Source organism: Cuculus canorus, chromosome 4 (genome assembly GCF_017976375.1).
Source record: "Cuculus canorus isolate bCucCan1 chromosome 4, bCucCan1.pri, whole genome shotgun sequence".
NCBI lineage: Eukaryota > Metazoa > Chordata > Aves > Cuculiformes > Cuculidae > Cuculus > Cuculus canorus.
The window spans coordinates 28,094,165-28,112,113 of record NC_071404.1 but is presented as its reverse complement, the minus strand read 5'-3'; the positions used below and the strand labels follow the sequence as shown (position 1 = coordinate 28,112,113).

Sequence of the window (17,949 nt, the reverse complement as noted above, 5' to 3'; positions counted from 1 at the left end):
TGCCGGTGATTTAACTTTGGACTTCAGACATTTTGATGACCTGTTGTCTCAAAATTAGCTGCAATGATACTGCTTTTATAACTTTTTCAACAAAACAAGTGTACAGTATGAGCTTCTCACTGGTCTTGTGCAGATTACATACTTGCCTAATAGCACATGTAACATGTACATATGCCCAAATGCCTTTAACAGATCAGCCCTGGTAAGTACAGCCATCATACATCAGTTTCTATGGATCTTTAGCTAGTTTCTCATCTTATAATCTAGTTTGAATTGCACTGAAGATCGAAGTTTTAAAAGGGTACTTTAGTTACTTCAGTAGTTACTCCTGCTGAGGATCTGTTTGTTCAACTGCTTCTACGTTTCTCACTTCTTTGTCTGAATTCTCTTCGCCTGTGGGGTTGAAATCAGAAAAGTTCTGAAGTCGCACTGTTGTGTGCTTGTCTAAAGGCTAGTCAACAGTGATCAGGGCAGAGGCTATGCATGAGGAGTTTACCCCCAATAGTTTCCTTGCTGTGCATCCAGGTTCACTTACTACTTGTACCAGACTGTCCTTGAGAGTTTAGAGCCGGGAAGAGAAGGGTTGTTTCTTTCCAGTAGCAAGTGTCAGAAATCAGTCTTCTGCTTTTGTTCTGAGATGCCTTTTTCCTGAATCTGTTTTAAGCTTTCTCCTTCCCCCTTTCTTCTTCTCCTTTTGAACAGGCACTTCTACTGGATACTATCTGTATCTCAAACTGCAGAGAGTTGAACCAAAGCTCCTGGCCTGTTCTGTTGAGGCTTGTTTGTCTTTCCCCTCCTCTTTCTTTTCATCTTCTGCCTTTCCCCCCTGATTTGATAAGGAGGGAAAAAATCCATTTTGAGGAGCAGCAAAATGCAGACCACAAATTGTTTCTACTCCAATCCTGGCAGCACAGGCTGGGAGTTCCTGATTCGGGATGAGAAACCTTGGTGTGTTGAGAGAGACGACCTCTCCTGGAAGCCCAGTGTTTCAGTCCTTCACCTCTTTTGCTAACTCAAAGGACTTCCACACCTTCACACAAAACAAACTAAAGTGACTTGCTTCAGTGCTGTCAGGAGCACGTTTTGTGTAGAGTTTGTAACTCTGATGCAAATCATTCTTCTCACCCTTCAGTTTCTTTCTCTCTTTCTTTCTGTCTTTCTTTCTCTCTTTCTCTCTTTCTTTGTCTCTTTCTTTGTCTCTTTCTTTCTCTTTCTCTCTTTCTCTCTCTTTCTTTCTCTCTCTTTCTTTTTCTTTCTTTCTTTCTCTCTTTCTCTCTTTCTCTCTTTCTTTCTCTCTTTCTCTCTTTCTCTCTTTCTTTCTCTCTCTTTCTCTTTCTTTCTTTCTTTCTTTCTTTCTTTCTTTCTTTCTTTCTTTCTTTCTTTCTTTCTTTCTTTCTTTCTTTCTTTCTTTCTTTCTTTCTTTCTTTCTTTCTTTCTTTCTTTCTCATTTGTAGTGTCTGTACAATAGATGGTTATCCCAGTCTGAGCCATAATTATTGAAGTTTTTTCTGGCTTGAGTTGCTTTACAAAGGTAAAAAGAGACCAACACTATTTATAAGCACATTATGTAAACATTAGCCACAGAGGTCCAACTGCTTAGCATTCAATTAATTTACTTCAGTCAATATTGCATGGTACATAGTTTATCTGCTTATATTGTAAACACATCGTGCCCTTGAGCACTTATTTCATTTGACTAATTAAGATCTACTTCTAAATGTGCTCATTTTGTTGCCAGGCAGACTCCCCCAATTTTAGATATAGCTGTTGTACTCTGCGAGGGAGACATTTGAAATCCAGGTCCATCTGGTTTGTGCTCCAGCGTGTCAAAACCTGCTCTTGTTTAAGGCAGTAGGATCTCTGTTCTCAATAGAACTCTGACTGCAGATGAATCAGGACATGCTGTGTTTCTTACTGATGCCAGCATGACTTATGCAAGCGCCCCTTCTATTTCTATGCAATATTGTTTACCCCTTTCTGAGATCATGAAACCCTTTTAAAATTTTTATTACTTAATTTGTAAATCATTCAAAGAAGTAAATATGGAGGCAAGTATGAGGCCACCGTACTTGCACTTTTTAGATAAACAATGAGAATGAAGTTTCCATGGTGGTCTCACCCTCTGTTCTGGCTAAGTAAGTAGCTGAATTTTCAATTCATGAACACTTGTAGAAAGATTTAAAGGTATAGTGAGCTACATGAAAATTTTCATTCAGACAAAATATACTTCACTGGGGAAAAAGCCTTGCCTGAAAAATATCATGTCATTCTTTATGACATTGTTACAAGACCATGAAAAGAAATGTAGATTTGACCATTGTTTAAAACTTCGTCACTGATCTGATTAAATTCTGTAACCATAGGTAAACACTAATTATGTACTGCCAAGAAATAAGAGCAAGGAAGTCCTACAAAGAACCAAAATGTAGAGAGAAGTACATGCCGATCTGTACTTGGTAATAGATTTATAGCTGTAACTGAGATAAAAAAAGGAACTTCAGTGTGAATTCTGGTCTTTGTTCAATAGAAATGTCTGCCATTACTTATGAAGCTGTGATGGCATTGGCTTCTCCTGAGAAAATTTACTGCTGCTAAGGCACTGAGATAAGCCAGTATAATTTTAAACACAGTGAAACACACTGCAATTTACAGCTGGGCTAAGCAGTGCAACCTACCAGCGTATTTTGGGCTGCTTGTGTTGCTGAGACTGAATTTGTGCTAGCAATGATTAGGAACAAAATAACAAAACTGTGGTAGAACATAGCAAAATTCTGTTACTACTAAGAAAATATACATGACTTTTCATCCATAGATTTTAATACTACACAAAATCAATCAATCTCCATTTTGTAGGAAGACCGGAAGGGCACAAAGACGAAGTATAGAAGGAATATAGCATATTATACCAACATGTTGTGTTATTAATTTCACCTTGGCAAATCAGTAAGCTGAAGAAAGGGGTATGTAGAGAATTGCCAGGCCTTACTACTCTGGTATGACTGTATAGCCTAGGCTGAAAATCAGAATTAGCAAGCTGCACGTTCCCTTAAGGAATGAACAGGCTGAGGTCAGGAGCAGAGTACAGTCCTGCAGCAAGGAGATGAATGGCCTCTTGCACACCAAGGTGTCTGTGATACTGCTATGGCTGGCATTTTTCCTTAAGCACTAAAGAGTAAGTAGGGGATTTCCATAGCTGAAAGCATAGGTTAAAGTCAAGGAACAGACTTTTAGGTGGTTATGTACAAAGTCTACTTCGGTTCTGCAGTTTCGTGTGGAGGCAGACACACTGTACACGCTCATTAGTGGACTAATGTGAGGTGTTAATGTTCCATAGAGAAAGCAGATCCAAGGTCTTAGAATCAAAGGATGCTGAATAATTTTCTGTGCACCTATACTTGTTGATACAAATTCCTGCTCATAGTAAGTGTGTGAAATATTTGAATTATGGGTTCTGTTGCTTTGACCCTAAGTGTGAATTCAAATAAGGCCGTCATGCTCTGTGTGGTTTGGATTGGAAATGGAGTATGTTAAGTAACTGTGTATTTTCTCAGAAGGAACTCTCCATAGGTAATTTAGTGTTCATAGGCACTTACAGAATATAAATGAACGAGAATGGAGATAGATTGCTGAGGAGACTAGCCATGTATGCTGAGTTAAAAGTAGGTCATCAAGTGTATTAGCAAAAATTGCAACTCACCAGCAGGAACAGATAGACTAGATAGATAATCTAGCAACATTTAGGTTTCATTAACTGCGATCTATACTTGGGAGTGTTGGTCGATAGTCAGCTGAATGCGAGCCAGCAGTGTGCACAGGTGGCCAAGAACATCAACAGCATCCTGGTCTGTATCAGAAAGAATATGTCCAGCAGGACAAGGGAAGTGATCATGCCCATGTATTCAGCACTGGTGAGGCTGCACCTTGAATACTGTGTTCATTTTTCCGCCCTCAGTACAAGAAAGACATTGAGGTGCTGGAGGGTGTGCAAAGAAGGACAGTGAGGATGGTGAAGGGTCTGCAGCACAAGTCTTATGAGCATGGTCTGAGGGAACTGTGTTTGTTTAGTCGGGAGAAAAGGAGGCTGAGTATATTCTGCATAGGGTACACAAAGTGACCTGCGAGATATTATCTGAATGTCTTTAGAAATTATTGAAGTGTGGTTCAAACTGCAAAATGTGTTGCCCAGAGAGTAGTTACTTTGCTGTCCCAATGGGCAGTACATGGGATCACACCATGAGTGCTTATCGCCATTCCTGCTCTTGCTGGGATGTTTCCTGTGGTACTGTCTTGCTTGTTTTATAATTATGCTGTAAGAAAGTGTGCTTTTCTGCTTTTCTGGTGTTAACTATTTTTTTACTAGGGTGTATGGGAGGTGGTTGGTTGAATATGGCAGATCCCTTGTGAAATAAGGCATTTTATGGCATGTCATAGAGCAGACAGCAGTGGGAGTATAGTACAAGGCATGGATGGAGACACACCTGGACACCAGTGAACTGTGAATGCTCTGATATCATTAAATGCTAAGAACCTCGTATCACTTAGAGCTGGCAGACGAAGTCAAGATGGGCAGGCAGGAACTCTTCTGCTTTTTGCACCCAGGTAGTCAGTCTCAGAAAGATCCCCCTGTTTGGGTGATCTGAGTTTTGGAATAGATACCTCACGCTCTCTCTTCATAGTCCACAAAGTCTGAAAGAAATTCGAGGTTAAGCATGTATTTACAGCAGTTATAGGAACTGGTCAGGAGTAGAAGAGAGTTCTTATTCCCAGCGCTACTCTGTAATAAACAGAGAAAAGTCAAAGGGTAGAAAATGAGATTTTTTTTCCTCGGGGTTTGCAGGGCCTTTGGGAAATGACACATGACGGAACAAGGTTGATGGCTGTTACGTCTCATGGGGGAGCAGGCAGAGTCTCACAGGTAAGTGAGTGAGAGAAGCTCTTTATTTATGGATGTGACAGAATCTAAGCAACTGTGCAGTGTGGCAACTGCCCTCATTAACAACATCAAAAAGATCAAATCTCTTAAAAATATCATAGAGTTGAGCTTCCTTCCAGCCTTTTCTTTAACTTGGAAGGAGTCTTCCAACTGTTTTTTAAAATACTTTGAGCAACAATCTCCTTTGGGAGGGGAAAAATGATGCCTTCTGTGGAAGCAATTTGATATGCTTGGTGAGAAGAAGCAGGATGAGACCAGATGCCCTTTTAGTGGTCTCAGATACTTTAGGGAAGAGACTTGAATGGATCTAGCTCATAGCTCTTGCTGCCTCAGGTACCAGCACACTCATATTCATTAGCGATTTTTCTATTGCCAGGCCTGAATAAATTACAAGATATCTGGTGCCTGCAGACAGGCACAGGAAAATTTTCCTGGGAAAGTTTGGATTTAAGACAGGTTTTTCATCTTGAATAAAAATAGCCCTTTTTGTTTGGGGTGTAAGTTCTTACATCCTTGGTAGTTCAAATGCAATCATACCCTGGATCAATGCAATCTTGTTTCAAGCAAGGAGCTGTGATAAATCTGTTCAAATCTCATTCTGTCAGACCACTCTGCCAACAGAGGTGATAATGGATGTTTAGCTATGAACACAGTTGTTGTTTTTTCTGGCAACAAGCCATGTAGATGTTCAAGCAGAATATTTCATTGATTCACTGCAATATCACTTCAAGTTGGTTGCACTTTGATCGAACCATTACATATATTTAGTGTTAGGTCTATTTCTATATGAAGCAGTGACAGCCATAAAAACAATGGAGTCAAGGCAGAATTGCCATTTTCTATACTGTGGCTGACTAAATAAATCTTGCTCTTTTTCCCAGCTCTCTGTGTTCAGTTTCTGTGGGCTTGCTCAGTTCTCCCACACAAGTGAAATGGTTTCTATGAGTGCTGCTGACAAGGCTAACACATGGTTCAGTGTTGCAGCGTTGATCCCTGAATCATGCTGCGGCATCACAGTTGTCATAGAAACAGATTTTTGAGACCAAAGGAACAGTTCTGATAATGTGCTCAGACCCATTGTAAAGCACATAGTGGCTTGCCACTAAGTAAATGACATTGCCAAACTGGAGTGCAGCCTTACCCTCCCTCCGCTGTGACAGTGAAACACATTTCACTGAAATTTGAGGGCTGCTGGAAGAGAAATCCCAAATGGCAATATAATTTATTGTCAGAGCAGTGCTGGTGGCACCCAGCAAAAGCTGGGTGCAAGATTAATTCATAAGGTCACACTGTGATTGTGGTGCTGGCAATGTCAAAGGGACAAGAGTGTGACAGTAATAAAAATATCCTGTCTTATGTTCTAGGTGGTGTGGTGAGGTCAGCACTTGTACCTGTGATGAAGGGTGCTGGAGTGCGGCAGCTGTGTGCAGTCAGAAGTCTCTGGCACACAAGCACCGAGTGATTTAGTTGCGGCAGTTTGATGCTACTGTCCCTGGCTGCTTGCTTCCTCCTTCTGTCTTCTCCTTTGTCAGCTGAGAGGTGTGTCTGCGTCTCATCCACGGTGGTCTACAGCCTGCCACAGCTGCTGCCAGGGACATTGTGCTTGTGCCATGGCATTGGCTTGTGAACTGCTATAGCACTTGTAGATGTTGCCAGAGGGTACCTGGCACACCAGAACTAACAGCTGGAGGATTTAACATCTTAAATTGCCAAGCTGACCTCCATCAGAGCTCATGTGAGCGTGCCAAGCAGTCTGGGTAAAACCTCCAGCAAATATTAAGTCTTCTCTGTCCCGGTATATGCTAATCTGTGAGAAATGGATTATTACATATCCCAGCTCTGATGATGAAGCAGTTCCAGTTATAAAATCCCTTTATTTCATGCACAGATATTTCCAGTGTCCATTACTGTATTAGGGACTGAAACAGGTGTAAAGTGTCTGATATGGTCTCCCCATCCTTTGCTGCAGAATTTGGAATAAGGTGAACTGCTTTAGCAAAGCTGTGAAAATGTGTATGAAAGAGCATGTGCAGCCAAAATGCTCTTCTCCTAAATGTATACATTTCTCTGGTTGTCAGCTATGCAGACATAGCTTCTATACTCCTGTAAGATAGCTTAGGGAAAGCTGGAAATGTAATTTTTTAATGAAAATAATCTGCTGGTTCAATATAAGCAGGTATTATTCCTGCACTGGCTGTTCTGCTGGAGGGGGTTGATAAGAGGGCAGCATTTGATTCTTTGTGCTATTTTCCCATTCCTGTGTAGCACAGTTGTTTTGCTGCTGTTTGCAGTGCCTTAAATGACTCAGTGCTAAACATTATTGAGGAAAAATTCTTTAACACTTTAGAATTTCAGGGACTATCTTTGGCTAATTTCCACAGCATCCCTGTGAGGTATATAATGACTCACTGTCTTTCTGCACACAAATAGTGTTATGTTCCTCTATTCTTTGAGTAGCTTTAAAACAATTCATCTGTGGGACTCTTGGTTCCTCCAGAGCATGTTCCTACTGCAGGAGGCAAAGGTCTCCCTTAAGAGCACAAGGGAACTCAAGAGGGAGCCAGATTGTGCGTGCTACAGTATTGGTGTGCTCTGGAGAGAGCTGTGCAGCTGCTGTGGCTGCTGTTTGGAGCACTGAGATTTGGAGGGCCAAATATGTATGCAGCTTGCTTGATTTAGAGGGGAGGAAGCACCTCGGGGCAGGGAGAGGACTCACTCAGATGCCACCCTCCTGCTACTCTTTAAGGTCAAAGGAGATCCTGCAACTCTCATGTTGAGAGGCAGCAAGGAAGGAGAGGGGTCAGTTTGCAGCAGCTTTCTGACTTTAGATCCATGCAGAGTCCAGATACTGTTTGACCCTGGGTGAATAAGTGAGACTGAATTGAGAAAGCAGACAGCACTTCAGACACAGGGAGACAGGGTGGTGCAGCATGTAGTGCTTATGAATATTAAGCAACATGCTTTTTAAAGGATGCTATTCAGGGAACCATTGGCAGCCCTAGTGTCCATGTACATGGAATGAAAACAGGTAACAGTCCTGCTTTGCTCATAAAATTCAGGGTTTTTTTTTAAGGGACATTTAACAATGTGTGAAGAACACGTGATCTCTCTTGGCTGTGGTCTTATGTCTCAGTACTGGTTTATCTGTTGGGCTTTGACTTGCTGTTTCTATTGCACAGTCATACCGCCTGCAATTGCACCTGCAGGTATGCATCTCCATGAAAGCCATGCATTTACATCTGCTGGAGGGTGGAGATCAATTGAATAATTACTCCTGTTTAAATGCATGATAGAGGTTTTCCATGCCCATACAGACCTTTGACTTGGCTTATTATTTAGGCTTTGTCTTTTTGCTTATATTCCTACTTGTCATGTGCATTTTCTACAGGCACCAAACTCTTCTTATCAACATTTATCTTCATTTCTGAGTGTTTCTGCTGGTCAGGTCTAATTTAAAGGGTAAGGCTGAAGAAAGAGTCATCCACTTGGAACAAACATTTAAACTGAAAAAAGAGCAGATGGGGAAAATCCTCAGTGCAAGCTGCAGTGGTTTAATTGACAAAAAATGGAGCCATGTCAGTTTTCACCAGATGATGATCAGACATGTTACTCCTATATCAGATTAGGTAGTACTGAGACCTATGAGATTCAGGGCTATTAGTGTTGCATAGATGTACACATCCATACAGGATGTGTCTTTTTCCTTCCTATGTGTCCAGTTTAGTTCATTGTTTTCTTTCTTCATGCATTAAGTTTTATTCTTGCAACACCAAGAATAAAAGCTGCGTTAAAAAATTAAGTAAGAATTAAAAGAAGGTAAATTTTACTGACATTACATTCCTGTTTAAACCAACAAGGCTGCATGTAGTGGCAGAAGAATGTCAGTGTCAATGGCAGCTTAGAGCACATCTCCTCAAAGCAGCAACTCTTATGCGGTGTTGGTTTCCATAAACTGTGCTGTGCTGAAAGCTGCTGCCATGTGGGTCAAACCATATAACTGTACGCAGTATACTGAACAAAACCACTTTCCAGTGCTTTGAAAATGTTCTGACAATGCATGTAGTACATATTGCCTGTCTAGTGGTGAAGGATGCTAATTGCTGTTAAACAGAGAGTTTGAGAATTTCTTAGTATTACAGCACTGCCTTTCCTGGTCCTTTTATTTAAGGAACAGTTCTGCCCTGAGGTCTATTTAAGTCATGTCTCTCCCAAAACTGAGATGGATAAGCCTTTCTTACAAAGGTATTTTTTTTAACCAAGAGATTATTAACAACTTGTTTTCATTTGAGCTCTGTGAAGATTGTGTACTGGCACAGCAGAAAGCTGAATAGCTGAAGTGTGATGCAGGAGCTGGAAGGTGAGATTGAGGGTGGGAATCTCATAAACTGGTTCTATCATGGAAGAAAATGTCACACACCTGTATGTGGCACTAACAGAGAGACAGTAGTCACAGTCATCACCTCTTTATTCAACTTGCCCACCCTAAGACCCAGTTAGTTTTCAAGGGGAACACTGGCTGTTACTAAGTGCTGAGGATAACGGACTTATTTGTACTCAAAGGCCTAAGGAAGAAGTAGGTGGCTTGGTTTTCAGAACTGTGTTCTTCTGTCATGCACGTGAAAAATAACTTTCAACGTGCAGAAGAGAAAAGCTGTGGTACATTAGAAGGTATATTTTAGGTGGAGAATTGTCAAAGATGCCAATGCTTCTAACACATCTACTACCTGTGGGCTTTTGATAGGAAGCAGGTATCTGTGTACTTTTGAAAAGTCACTCAGTTGTTAGGAGAACTGATCTAAATACTCATGAGAAGCAATTTTGGCCTGTTGGCAAATTGTGAATAAATATTTTGTTGATTTTCTTGTATCAGCTCAACAGATATAAACATATCAACATAGATGTCCTTGGAGTCATGAATTATTTGTAGCAAGTGTTGAAAAGGTCTGTAAAGGAATTTTCTTTTGGGGAGCTACGACTGGCCACATGAGTGACATGGTATTCTCTCATCCCTGAATGTGTTACTGTTTTAATTGCTTGTTCCATCTGATGCTAATTTTGATTCTTGATGAGGTCTCAGTGATTGTATCCAAGTCCATTCTCACTGAGCATTCATCCCTGCAAAGCTTCATTTATGTGAAAGCTTGGGAATAAAGAAGTACGAACCAGCCAAGTGTCAGTCCGGTTCTATTGTTTGGGCTGCTAGCTGATCAATGCCCATGTACTTTGATCAGCTTTAGTCATGGTTGGGCTAAGAACTTCAAATCTTGCAGCAAATAAATTCTGGTATGGATTTAGTATGAAAGGAACTTCAGTATGAAGTTGTTTATTTTGACTACTGTGGCACTGTATACACATATCCATACACATATCCATTTCCTCCTCGCACAAAGGTCGAAAAGCTACTAAATACATTTGTTATGTACTTTTTATTTTGAAAATTTAGAAATTACTCCTTCTCCAAATGCATCTATACCATGCCCTGTTAAGTTTAAGGTGGAAGATGAGCCACGCAGCAGAAAACAATATCAAGAAAACGGTTTTGTGCCAAAAATGGCAGGGAAATTCAAAGCCCAAGAATGAGTATGACAACTATACAGCTTAATGAGCAGCTCTGTAGGTCCTGTACAGTGGTAGATTATGAGTAGAAGGTAACTGAGGAGATAATTAGAGTGATGGGCAGCACTGGAAAGGAAGCTACAAATGCCTACTGCCTCTGTTTCTTGGGAATGGGAAGAAAATGGCTGTATATGTGTTTGTACACTAGGGCATGGATTTGCAGTGCTTCAGTCTACTCAGAACAATGTAGATATGGACAGGCTAACTGAAAGTGGATGTACAGGGAAGGTTGATGCATGTTGGTCTAACGTAAATACTCATTACATGCACATTGGCTTGGCCCAGCTTGCCACGCTACTGTATCTGTTGGGGATCTTTATTGTGGTACATAACCAGTATGTCCTTCCAGAGACTTCCTTGTGTGTGTTGAAAGGTGAACAGAGAATAAGCTATTGTTGTGAATCATGAAGGCAGCTATTGAGGTGCTTCCCAGGGAACCTTGACAACACTGTCTCCTTGCTTCTCTTTCTGAGATGTCTGCCTGCAATTCCAGGGCATTAGAATTTTCAAAATAAAAAACATCTTTTTTTTTTTAATCTCTAAAGAGATAAATAAGTAGGTTCTGTTCAGATAATGCTCTGTAGTGAAAATATTTTTCATTTAGCCTACTGTGAACATTTACTTGATTCAAATCTTTTGCTAGTGGAATAAAAGGTTTGTTGTTCTCAACCTGGCAGAGAATTTCTAAAATCACTGGAAAGTGACATTCCAGGAAAAGGAACAGAATAATTCTTGGGAAAACATTTCAAGCTTCTTACCAAACAATTTAAAATCTAAATGAAAACTGCACCTCCACTGATTTATGTTAAGGCTGATATTGATTATGTACTTACAAAAAACCAAAATACCTCATTATGTTGATTTTGAAGGTGTGTGCCCATTTCAATACTTTGAAAAGGTGTATTTCTGGTGCCATAAAGTAGAAATTAGAAACAAGTATAAACATTGGGCTGAGTGCGTCTTGTCTCTCATCAGTGCTCTAGAGTGACTGTAGACTTTTCTCAGTGCCTGCAATTGCTACCTCACAGATCTGCTGCAATATACTCCATTTACTTATACTCAATTGATTAGAACCTCTGCAATTCAGAATAAACTGAAATCTTTCCCAGCAATGTTTCCTAAGCCTCAAAGTGATCTTGTCTTCTCTGGAAGATCAGCGAATTTCTCTAATACTTCAAACTATCCATTGAAATGGAAGTTCAAATGCTAAAACTCTTATTTCTCTTCAGTAAGTGGAACCAAAATACTGGATATGGGGAAATCTGTTAATCCTTTTCAGAACCTGATACTTTAGAGATAATTATTATTATAATAAAAATTTAATAAATTAAGTCCAGCAGTGCAACAGTTGTAATGTGACAAGTGGAAGTCCTTAGAAAATTGCTGAATTATTTTGCCTTGGACTCTATGTAGTCTTAACTAGTTTGTTTAGACAGATTGCTCTGTGGTTAGTGGCAGCAACTGGTTTGACCAATGGCAGTATAGAAATTATTTTCAAAAACCTTGATAGGCATTTCTGTAAAGGCTAGCATCATAAAAGATATTAAAAACTGCTAATGACAAAAATTTGCAACCACACACCTTGATCCTAAGCTTATTGAAGACAATGGTAAAGCTGTCATTAGCTTTGGTGCTGAAGGATCAAATTGTTTCATTTTATGACCTCCAAGTGTTTTGGTAAGAGCAATTGATAAATCCTCCTGCCACCATGTGGGGCAGATGTTAATCTTGGTGTTAGTGTTGAATACACTAACTTAATTCAGCTTCTGTTGTGATTAGGCACTGAAGATGGGCAGTGCTTGGTTGCTGTTCTCTGAATCTATTCACCGAGAAATACGTTTCTCCCTTTCTTAACAAGAGATTTTACAAGACATCTTACAAGCTTGGGTTAACCAAATACTGTAAATTTTGGCTTATAATAGAAATATATTTGGTAAGTTCTGTGTGCATGCTCACTGAACACATAGTGTTTGAACCACTCACTCCTGTTTTGCCTAACTTGTGAATGACTTTCAATCCACAGCTGTCATTTGGCCAACCCTCTCCCTCCAGTAACTTACAACTTTCAATTTCTAGTGTGCAATTTTGTTCATCCAGAGGGTATCTGCGTAGATCCATCATGCAAGCAGCTGTTGTTGTGATCCTGCAAAAGGAGAGTGAAAAACATATTGAGATCTGAAACCACATTTTACTTGTTTGAGAAGGCAACATATCCTATAGTGGCTTTTTTGTTTTTTTAAATACAGAATGGTTATGCAAAGAGATGTCCGGCATACAGGCTTTACATAGCCTGTAAAACATCACTGAATAATTTTTACAGCATAATATAGCAGTTACGGTATAAAGCATCAGAGCACATACTGAATATCATAGAACAGGATTTTGAATGAAACTTCAGGTGCCAAAGTGTGCAGTGTTTTGAAAAACAGCAATGAGATTTCTAGTTCGTCATCTTATTTTCAGTGTTTTCAGTTCAGACGTCTTCAAATTGTTTTGCAAATTGTTTTATTTATAACTTGTACTGCTGACAGCTCTCTTTTTTAAATTTTGTTGTCATCCACTGCTGTTTTAATCTGATGTGTGTGTGTTTTAATCCATGCTGTGGAAATATTGGTTACATCTGATTCATTATTTTTATGATTTCATAAAGAGTTTATCATTAGCTATGATAATTGAACATCACCTCTTAAAAATGGCATGATGCAATCAAGAACTTGTGAATTGTAACATTGTCTGGTGGTTACATAATGAACAGGGAGAGTAGCTACAATGAAGGCTGGATCTACCAGATCCTCACTCCTTCTAGAGGGCATGTGAGTTGACATTTAGTCCCTGCAGTTATTCTCCATAACCCAAGCCTGTTTGCAAGGCAGTTGCTTTCCTTTTGTTAGACTGTAAGCCACAGAGCATCTCAGTGAATTCTTGCTGACAAGCTTGTGACACTCGGGAGGAAGGTTAAGAGACTGCATGAGGATAGGGGTCAAATTATGGCTTCTGTTAATGATCCCTTAAAGAAAGAAACTGAGCAGTACTTTCAAACTCACAAAAGTAACTTAGCATCTGTATTTGTCTTTTTCACGATAGATGGGTTCTTAAATGCTTATAAAACCTGTGAAATTGTAAACAAGCAAAGTCGGCTTGTAAAGTCATCGATCTCTCTCTCTCTCCAACAATTCCTTTCTGAGAAAGGCAGATAACCTCTTTTCTTGGTCTGGATTTGGTCCTGTTGTTCCAGTTCCATGTTAATTAATGCTACAGGAATACATCTGGAGATTTTTCTTTTGATGTGCTGGAAGTCAAGCATGCTTACATGCTGTATTGGGGTGATAACTGCTGTCACAGAACTGATAGAATTAAAAGAAAAAAAAGCCACATTCTTCATTAATGTGACATACTTCAAATTATCCCAAGTCTACAAAATTAATCTCTCTACCTGTGTATAAGAACCATCTAACAAGTGCTGTTACGAAAACCAGTTCAAGAAACTACTTTATTATACTGTGTAATGTACCATGGAAATGGTATATTTATGATTTCCTCAGGGTGATTTTTGTCACATAAAATTGAATTGAATACGTCTTAATGGATTTTGCATTTGTTGTAGAAAGGTTGACTTCAGCAAAGGTAGGACCTCATTTAGTTTAGCCGTGTACCAAATATATGTTACTGAGAGGCATCAAGAAGACATGCAGTAATAATTTGTCAACCTCCTACCTTAGAATGTTTAAAATCATACACAATGACATACTAACACTGAGCAGAGTTAAATGCTTTTTAATGAAGGCTTCATTTGGAAATGTTTTGTTCCCAGTTGATTTTGTTCACCTGTATCAACAGGATGCATTTGAATGTGTATAGAAGTAGAAGTTGACATAGTGTTTCCTAGACCACAGAGTTACAATAGCCAGATATTTCCTAGCAGCCAGTGTATCTATACTGCTGACTTTTTCAGTTTTGCGTGTTCTACATCAGCTTCATAAGTAATAGCAATTTGTTATTCTTAATAACAATACAAATCGATTGTGTAGTAGTAAACAATGCAATGGTATATTTGAGTTTTAAATATTCCAACTAATTATTTTTTTCCTAACATTGTAATTCTGATATGTCTTTGGTCAAATGTATTGTCTGCTCACTATTTGTGCACAGTGTTTTGCACACTGGTTTGATGTGTCTGATCACTACAATAATCCAAGAATGAAAATAAATCTATATGTGTTACTAAGACACTGCACTGCTAATTGCAGGTGGAGCCTTGAAGTAAATACTTGGATTATGCAGAAGAAAGATAATAAACTCTTCGTATTAGTTTCTAGCAGCAGTAAGTAATCCAAAACTGCCTAGCCTTTCTATCGGTAACTTCTCATCCTTCATTCTTGTTGAATCATTCCTTGTTTTTATGCTACAAGGGAAGGTAAACCAGAAACACTTTTTTATCTGCTTCCCTCACCTCTGTTTTGGATCACCTGTAGTTCCTCTGAGGCAGTAGTTCCTCTAAGGCAGTGTAGCATGCACATGTCAGTCTCTATACTTTGCAGAAAGTCTCCCTGAACAGTCAAGGCTGGTGCTGGGAAATAGCTTTCACCTTCTTGACTCTTTCAACCCCTTACAGCAATGCTGAATGCTACTGTGGCTCTCTAGTGAAACAGCAAGCAGTTGCTTCCAAGGAAGAGGGAAGGGACAGAGTTTTGGCTGAAGCTTGCAGAGATGAGAGCAGCACAACATCTTGGATTGTATCAGGAACAGTGTGGCCAGTAGGATCAGGGAAGTAAAGGAGTCTCCTCCTGTACTGTGCGCTGGTGAGGCCACACCTCAAATACTGTGTTCAGTTTTCAGCCCCTCAATATAAGAAAGACATTGAGTCCTGGAGAGCGTCAAGAGCGACGAAGCTAGTGAAGGGGCTGGAGAACAAGTCTTAAGAGGAGCAGCAGAGGGAACTGGGGTTGTTTAGCCTTGAGAAGACGAGGCTGAGGGGAGACCTTATGGCTCTCTACAACTACCTACCTAAAAGGAGGTTGCAGAGAAGTGGGTGTTGGTCTCTTCTCCCAACTGGTAGGTGATAGCACAAGAGGGAATGGCGTCAAGCTACGTCAGGGGAAGTTTAGATTGGACATTAGGAAAAATTTCTTCACAGAAAGTGTTATCAAGCACTGGAATGGTCTGCCCAGGGAGGTGGTTGAGTCATCATCCCTGGAGGTGTGTAAAAGGAAGGTAGATGAGGTGCTTGGGGACATGATTTAGTAATAGACAGGTATGGTTGAAGTTGATCTCAAAGGTCTTTTCTGACCTAATGATTCTATGATTCTATGGTTCTATGAATCTCTGAACATGAGATGGGAAGGACAACTGGATTCTATTGTCAAAGAGGTAGAAGAAGGTGGCTGTCAAGCAGCTTGAAGCTTGTGGCTTCCAGCAGCAGGAGTAAGGATCCTGCTTCACATGTAGACCTACAGTTTTGGAAGGGATATAGTGCCCTGGGCAGGAGGAATGGTCAACAGCATCTGGCCAAGGATTTGTCAGAACCAGCTGAGCCTGAATTTCATACCTGTGTGAACCGGAAAGGGCAGGTAGTAGTTATTGGAGGCTCCTCCCTGAAGGGGAGGGAGGCACCAACCTGTCAACACAATGCCTCCTAAAGCTGGGGTCCTTAAACTTTGTTGTGAATCCTATGCTTCTTTGAAAATATCTACTTGTAATTGCAGTAGGAGTGCTTCAGGATCCAGCAGTATTCATTAACTGTAGTTCATAAATCTGCCTTTCAAGCATTTCTTTCTCCCTCGATAGATCTCAACTGTGTGAAATTTTTAATGGCTCTAAGCTCTGGATAACCACATAACTTGTTTAAGAAGATAAATTAATCATAGTAATTGATGTCTCAATAAAAAAATATATATTTTGTTATAAACAGTAAATTCCAAATCTGTTACTGGCTGCACTCTATTCTTGGAGATAGTAATTGATGGTCTGCACATACACCAAAAGCTTAAAAAGTAAGACATCGCAATGCAGAATAGAATGGTGTAATGGCAGGAAAGGGAAGGCAATAGTCTGAAGATAGGGCAAAGCTGCAATAAATCTCTGTTCAGGAGGATTAGTCTTGAAAATCCCTGGGAACAGACGGATTGTGGCAATGGTGGAATATCATGACAGTCTGTAAAAGTTTAAGTGAAGGACTAATCCTACACTTAAAGCAGAGCTCTTTATATTTCAGAGTAGAATATGTTACTTCCAGGCTTTCCATTTTTAAAATGTTTTAAGGAATGTATTTTTCCAGTGTTTGGGCTAATTTATTTTGTTTGTTCAGTGGTTTTTGAGTTACTATCCTTATATTCTTTAGATTCTTTTGAATACAAATCATAGAATAGTTTGGGTTGGAAGGGACCTTAAAGATCATCTAGTTCCAACCCCTCTGCCATGGACAGGGACATCCCACTAGATCAGGCTGCTGAAGGCCCCATCCAACCTGGCCTTGAGCACTTCCAGGGATGGGGCATCCACATCTTCCCTGGGCAACCTGTGCCAGTGCCTCACCACTCTCATTTTGAAGAATTTCTCCCTTATGTTTAATCTCAATCTTCCCCCTTCCAATTTAAAGCCATTCCCTCTCATCCTGTCACTACATTCACTTGTAAATAGTCCCTCTGCAGCTTTCCTGTAGGCCCCCTTCAAGTACTGGAAGGCTGCTCTAAGATCTCCTTGGAGCCTTCTCTTCTCCAGGCTGAACAACCCCTACTCTCTCAGTCTGTCCTCATATGGAAGGTGCTCCAGCCCTCCGATCATCCTTGTAGCCCTCCTCTGGACCCGTTCCAACAGCCCCATATCCTTCTTACGTTGAGGATTCCAGAACTGGACACAATATTCCAGATGGGGTCTCACAAGAGAGCAGAGAAGATAAAAATGGAATCATGTAAAGAAGACAAGCAGTTAGGCAGAGATACATCATTATGCTATTAATTTCATTCATGTCAGTGCTTAGACATTCTGGGTGAAGTCAGAATTGATAACAAGCAAGATAAATAACATTTGCAAAAAAGCAAAATGAACTCATTTTTTCTTTTTAATTCTGGCTTGTGGTACAAGTTATCTGATCCACTGCTTAGTTGTTATTGTGATGTATGACTCTCTGAATACCATATTCTTCCTATGTAACCTGGGTATTTATTAACAAAAATAAACTTACATGAAAGAAAACCTTGATGTCTAGTACTGTCAGAGGTTTTCCTGCAGAGCAGCAGTTTTTGTAAGAACAAATGGCAAAGCTTAATATTTTGGGTTAAGTCATTAGTGACTTAGTTAAAGTAAGTTCAGAATGAGTGCGGAAAGTGGAGTTATGGTTCAGTACTTAGAAGATTTGATCAAAATGCTGACAAAAAGCTTTTCTTCAGTTCTTGAAGGAGAAA

General features: G+C 39.9%; 1 protein-coding gene across 5 annotated transcripts in view; it reads right to left on the bottom strand.

Moving 5' to 3' along the window:
- GABRB1 (gamma-aminobutyric acid type A receptor subunit beta1) overlaps positions 1–17,949 on the bottom strand; it is a 118,922-nt gene that overhangs the window by 20,906 nt on the left and 80,067 nt on the right. For all 5 annotated transcript variants that reach the window (XM_054065051.1, XM_054065050.1, XM_054065049.1 and 2 more), the window contains exon 5: positions 12,610–12,692. In XM_054065051.1, coding sequence (XP_053921026.1) covers positions 12,610–12,692 — 83 coding nt within the window. The remainder of the gene's footprint in view (positions 1–12,609; positions 12,693–17,949) is intronic.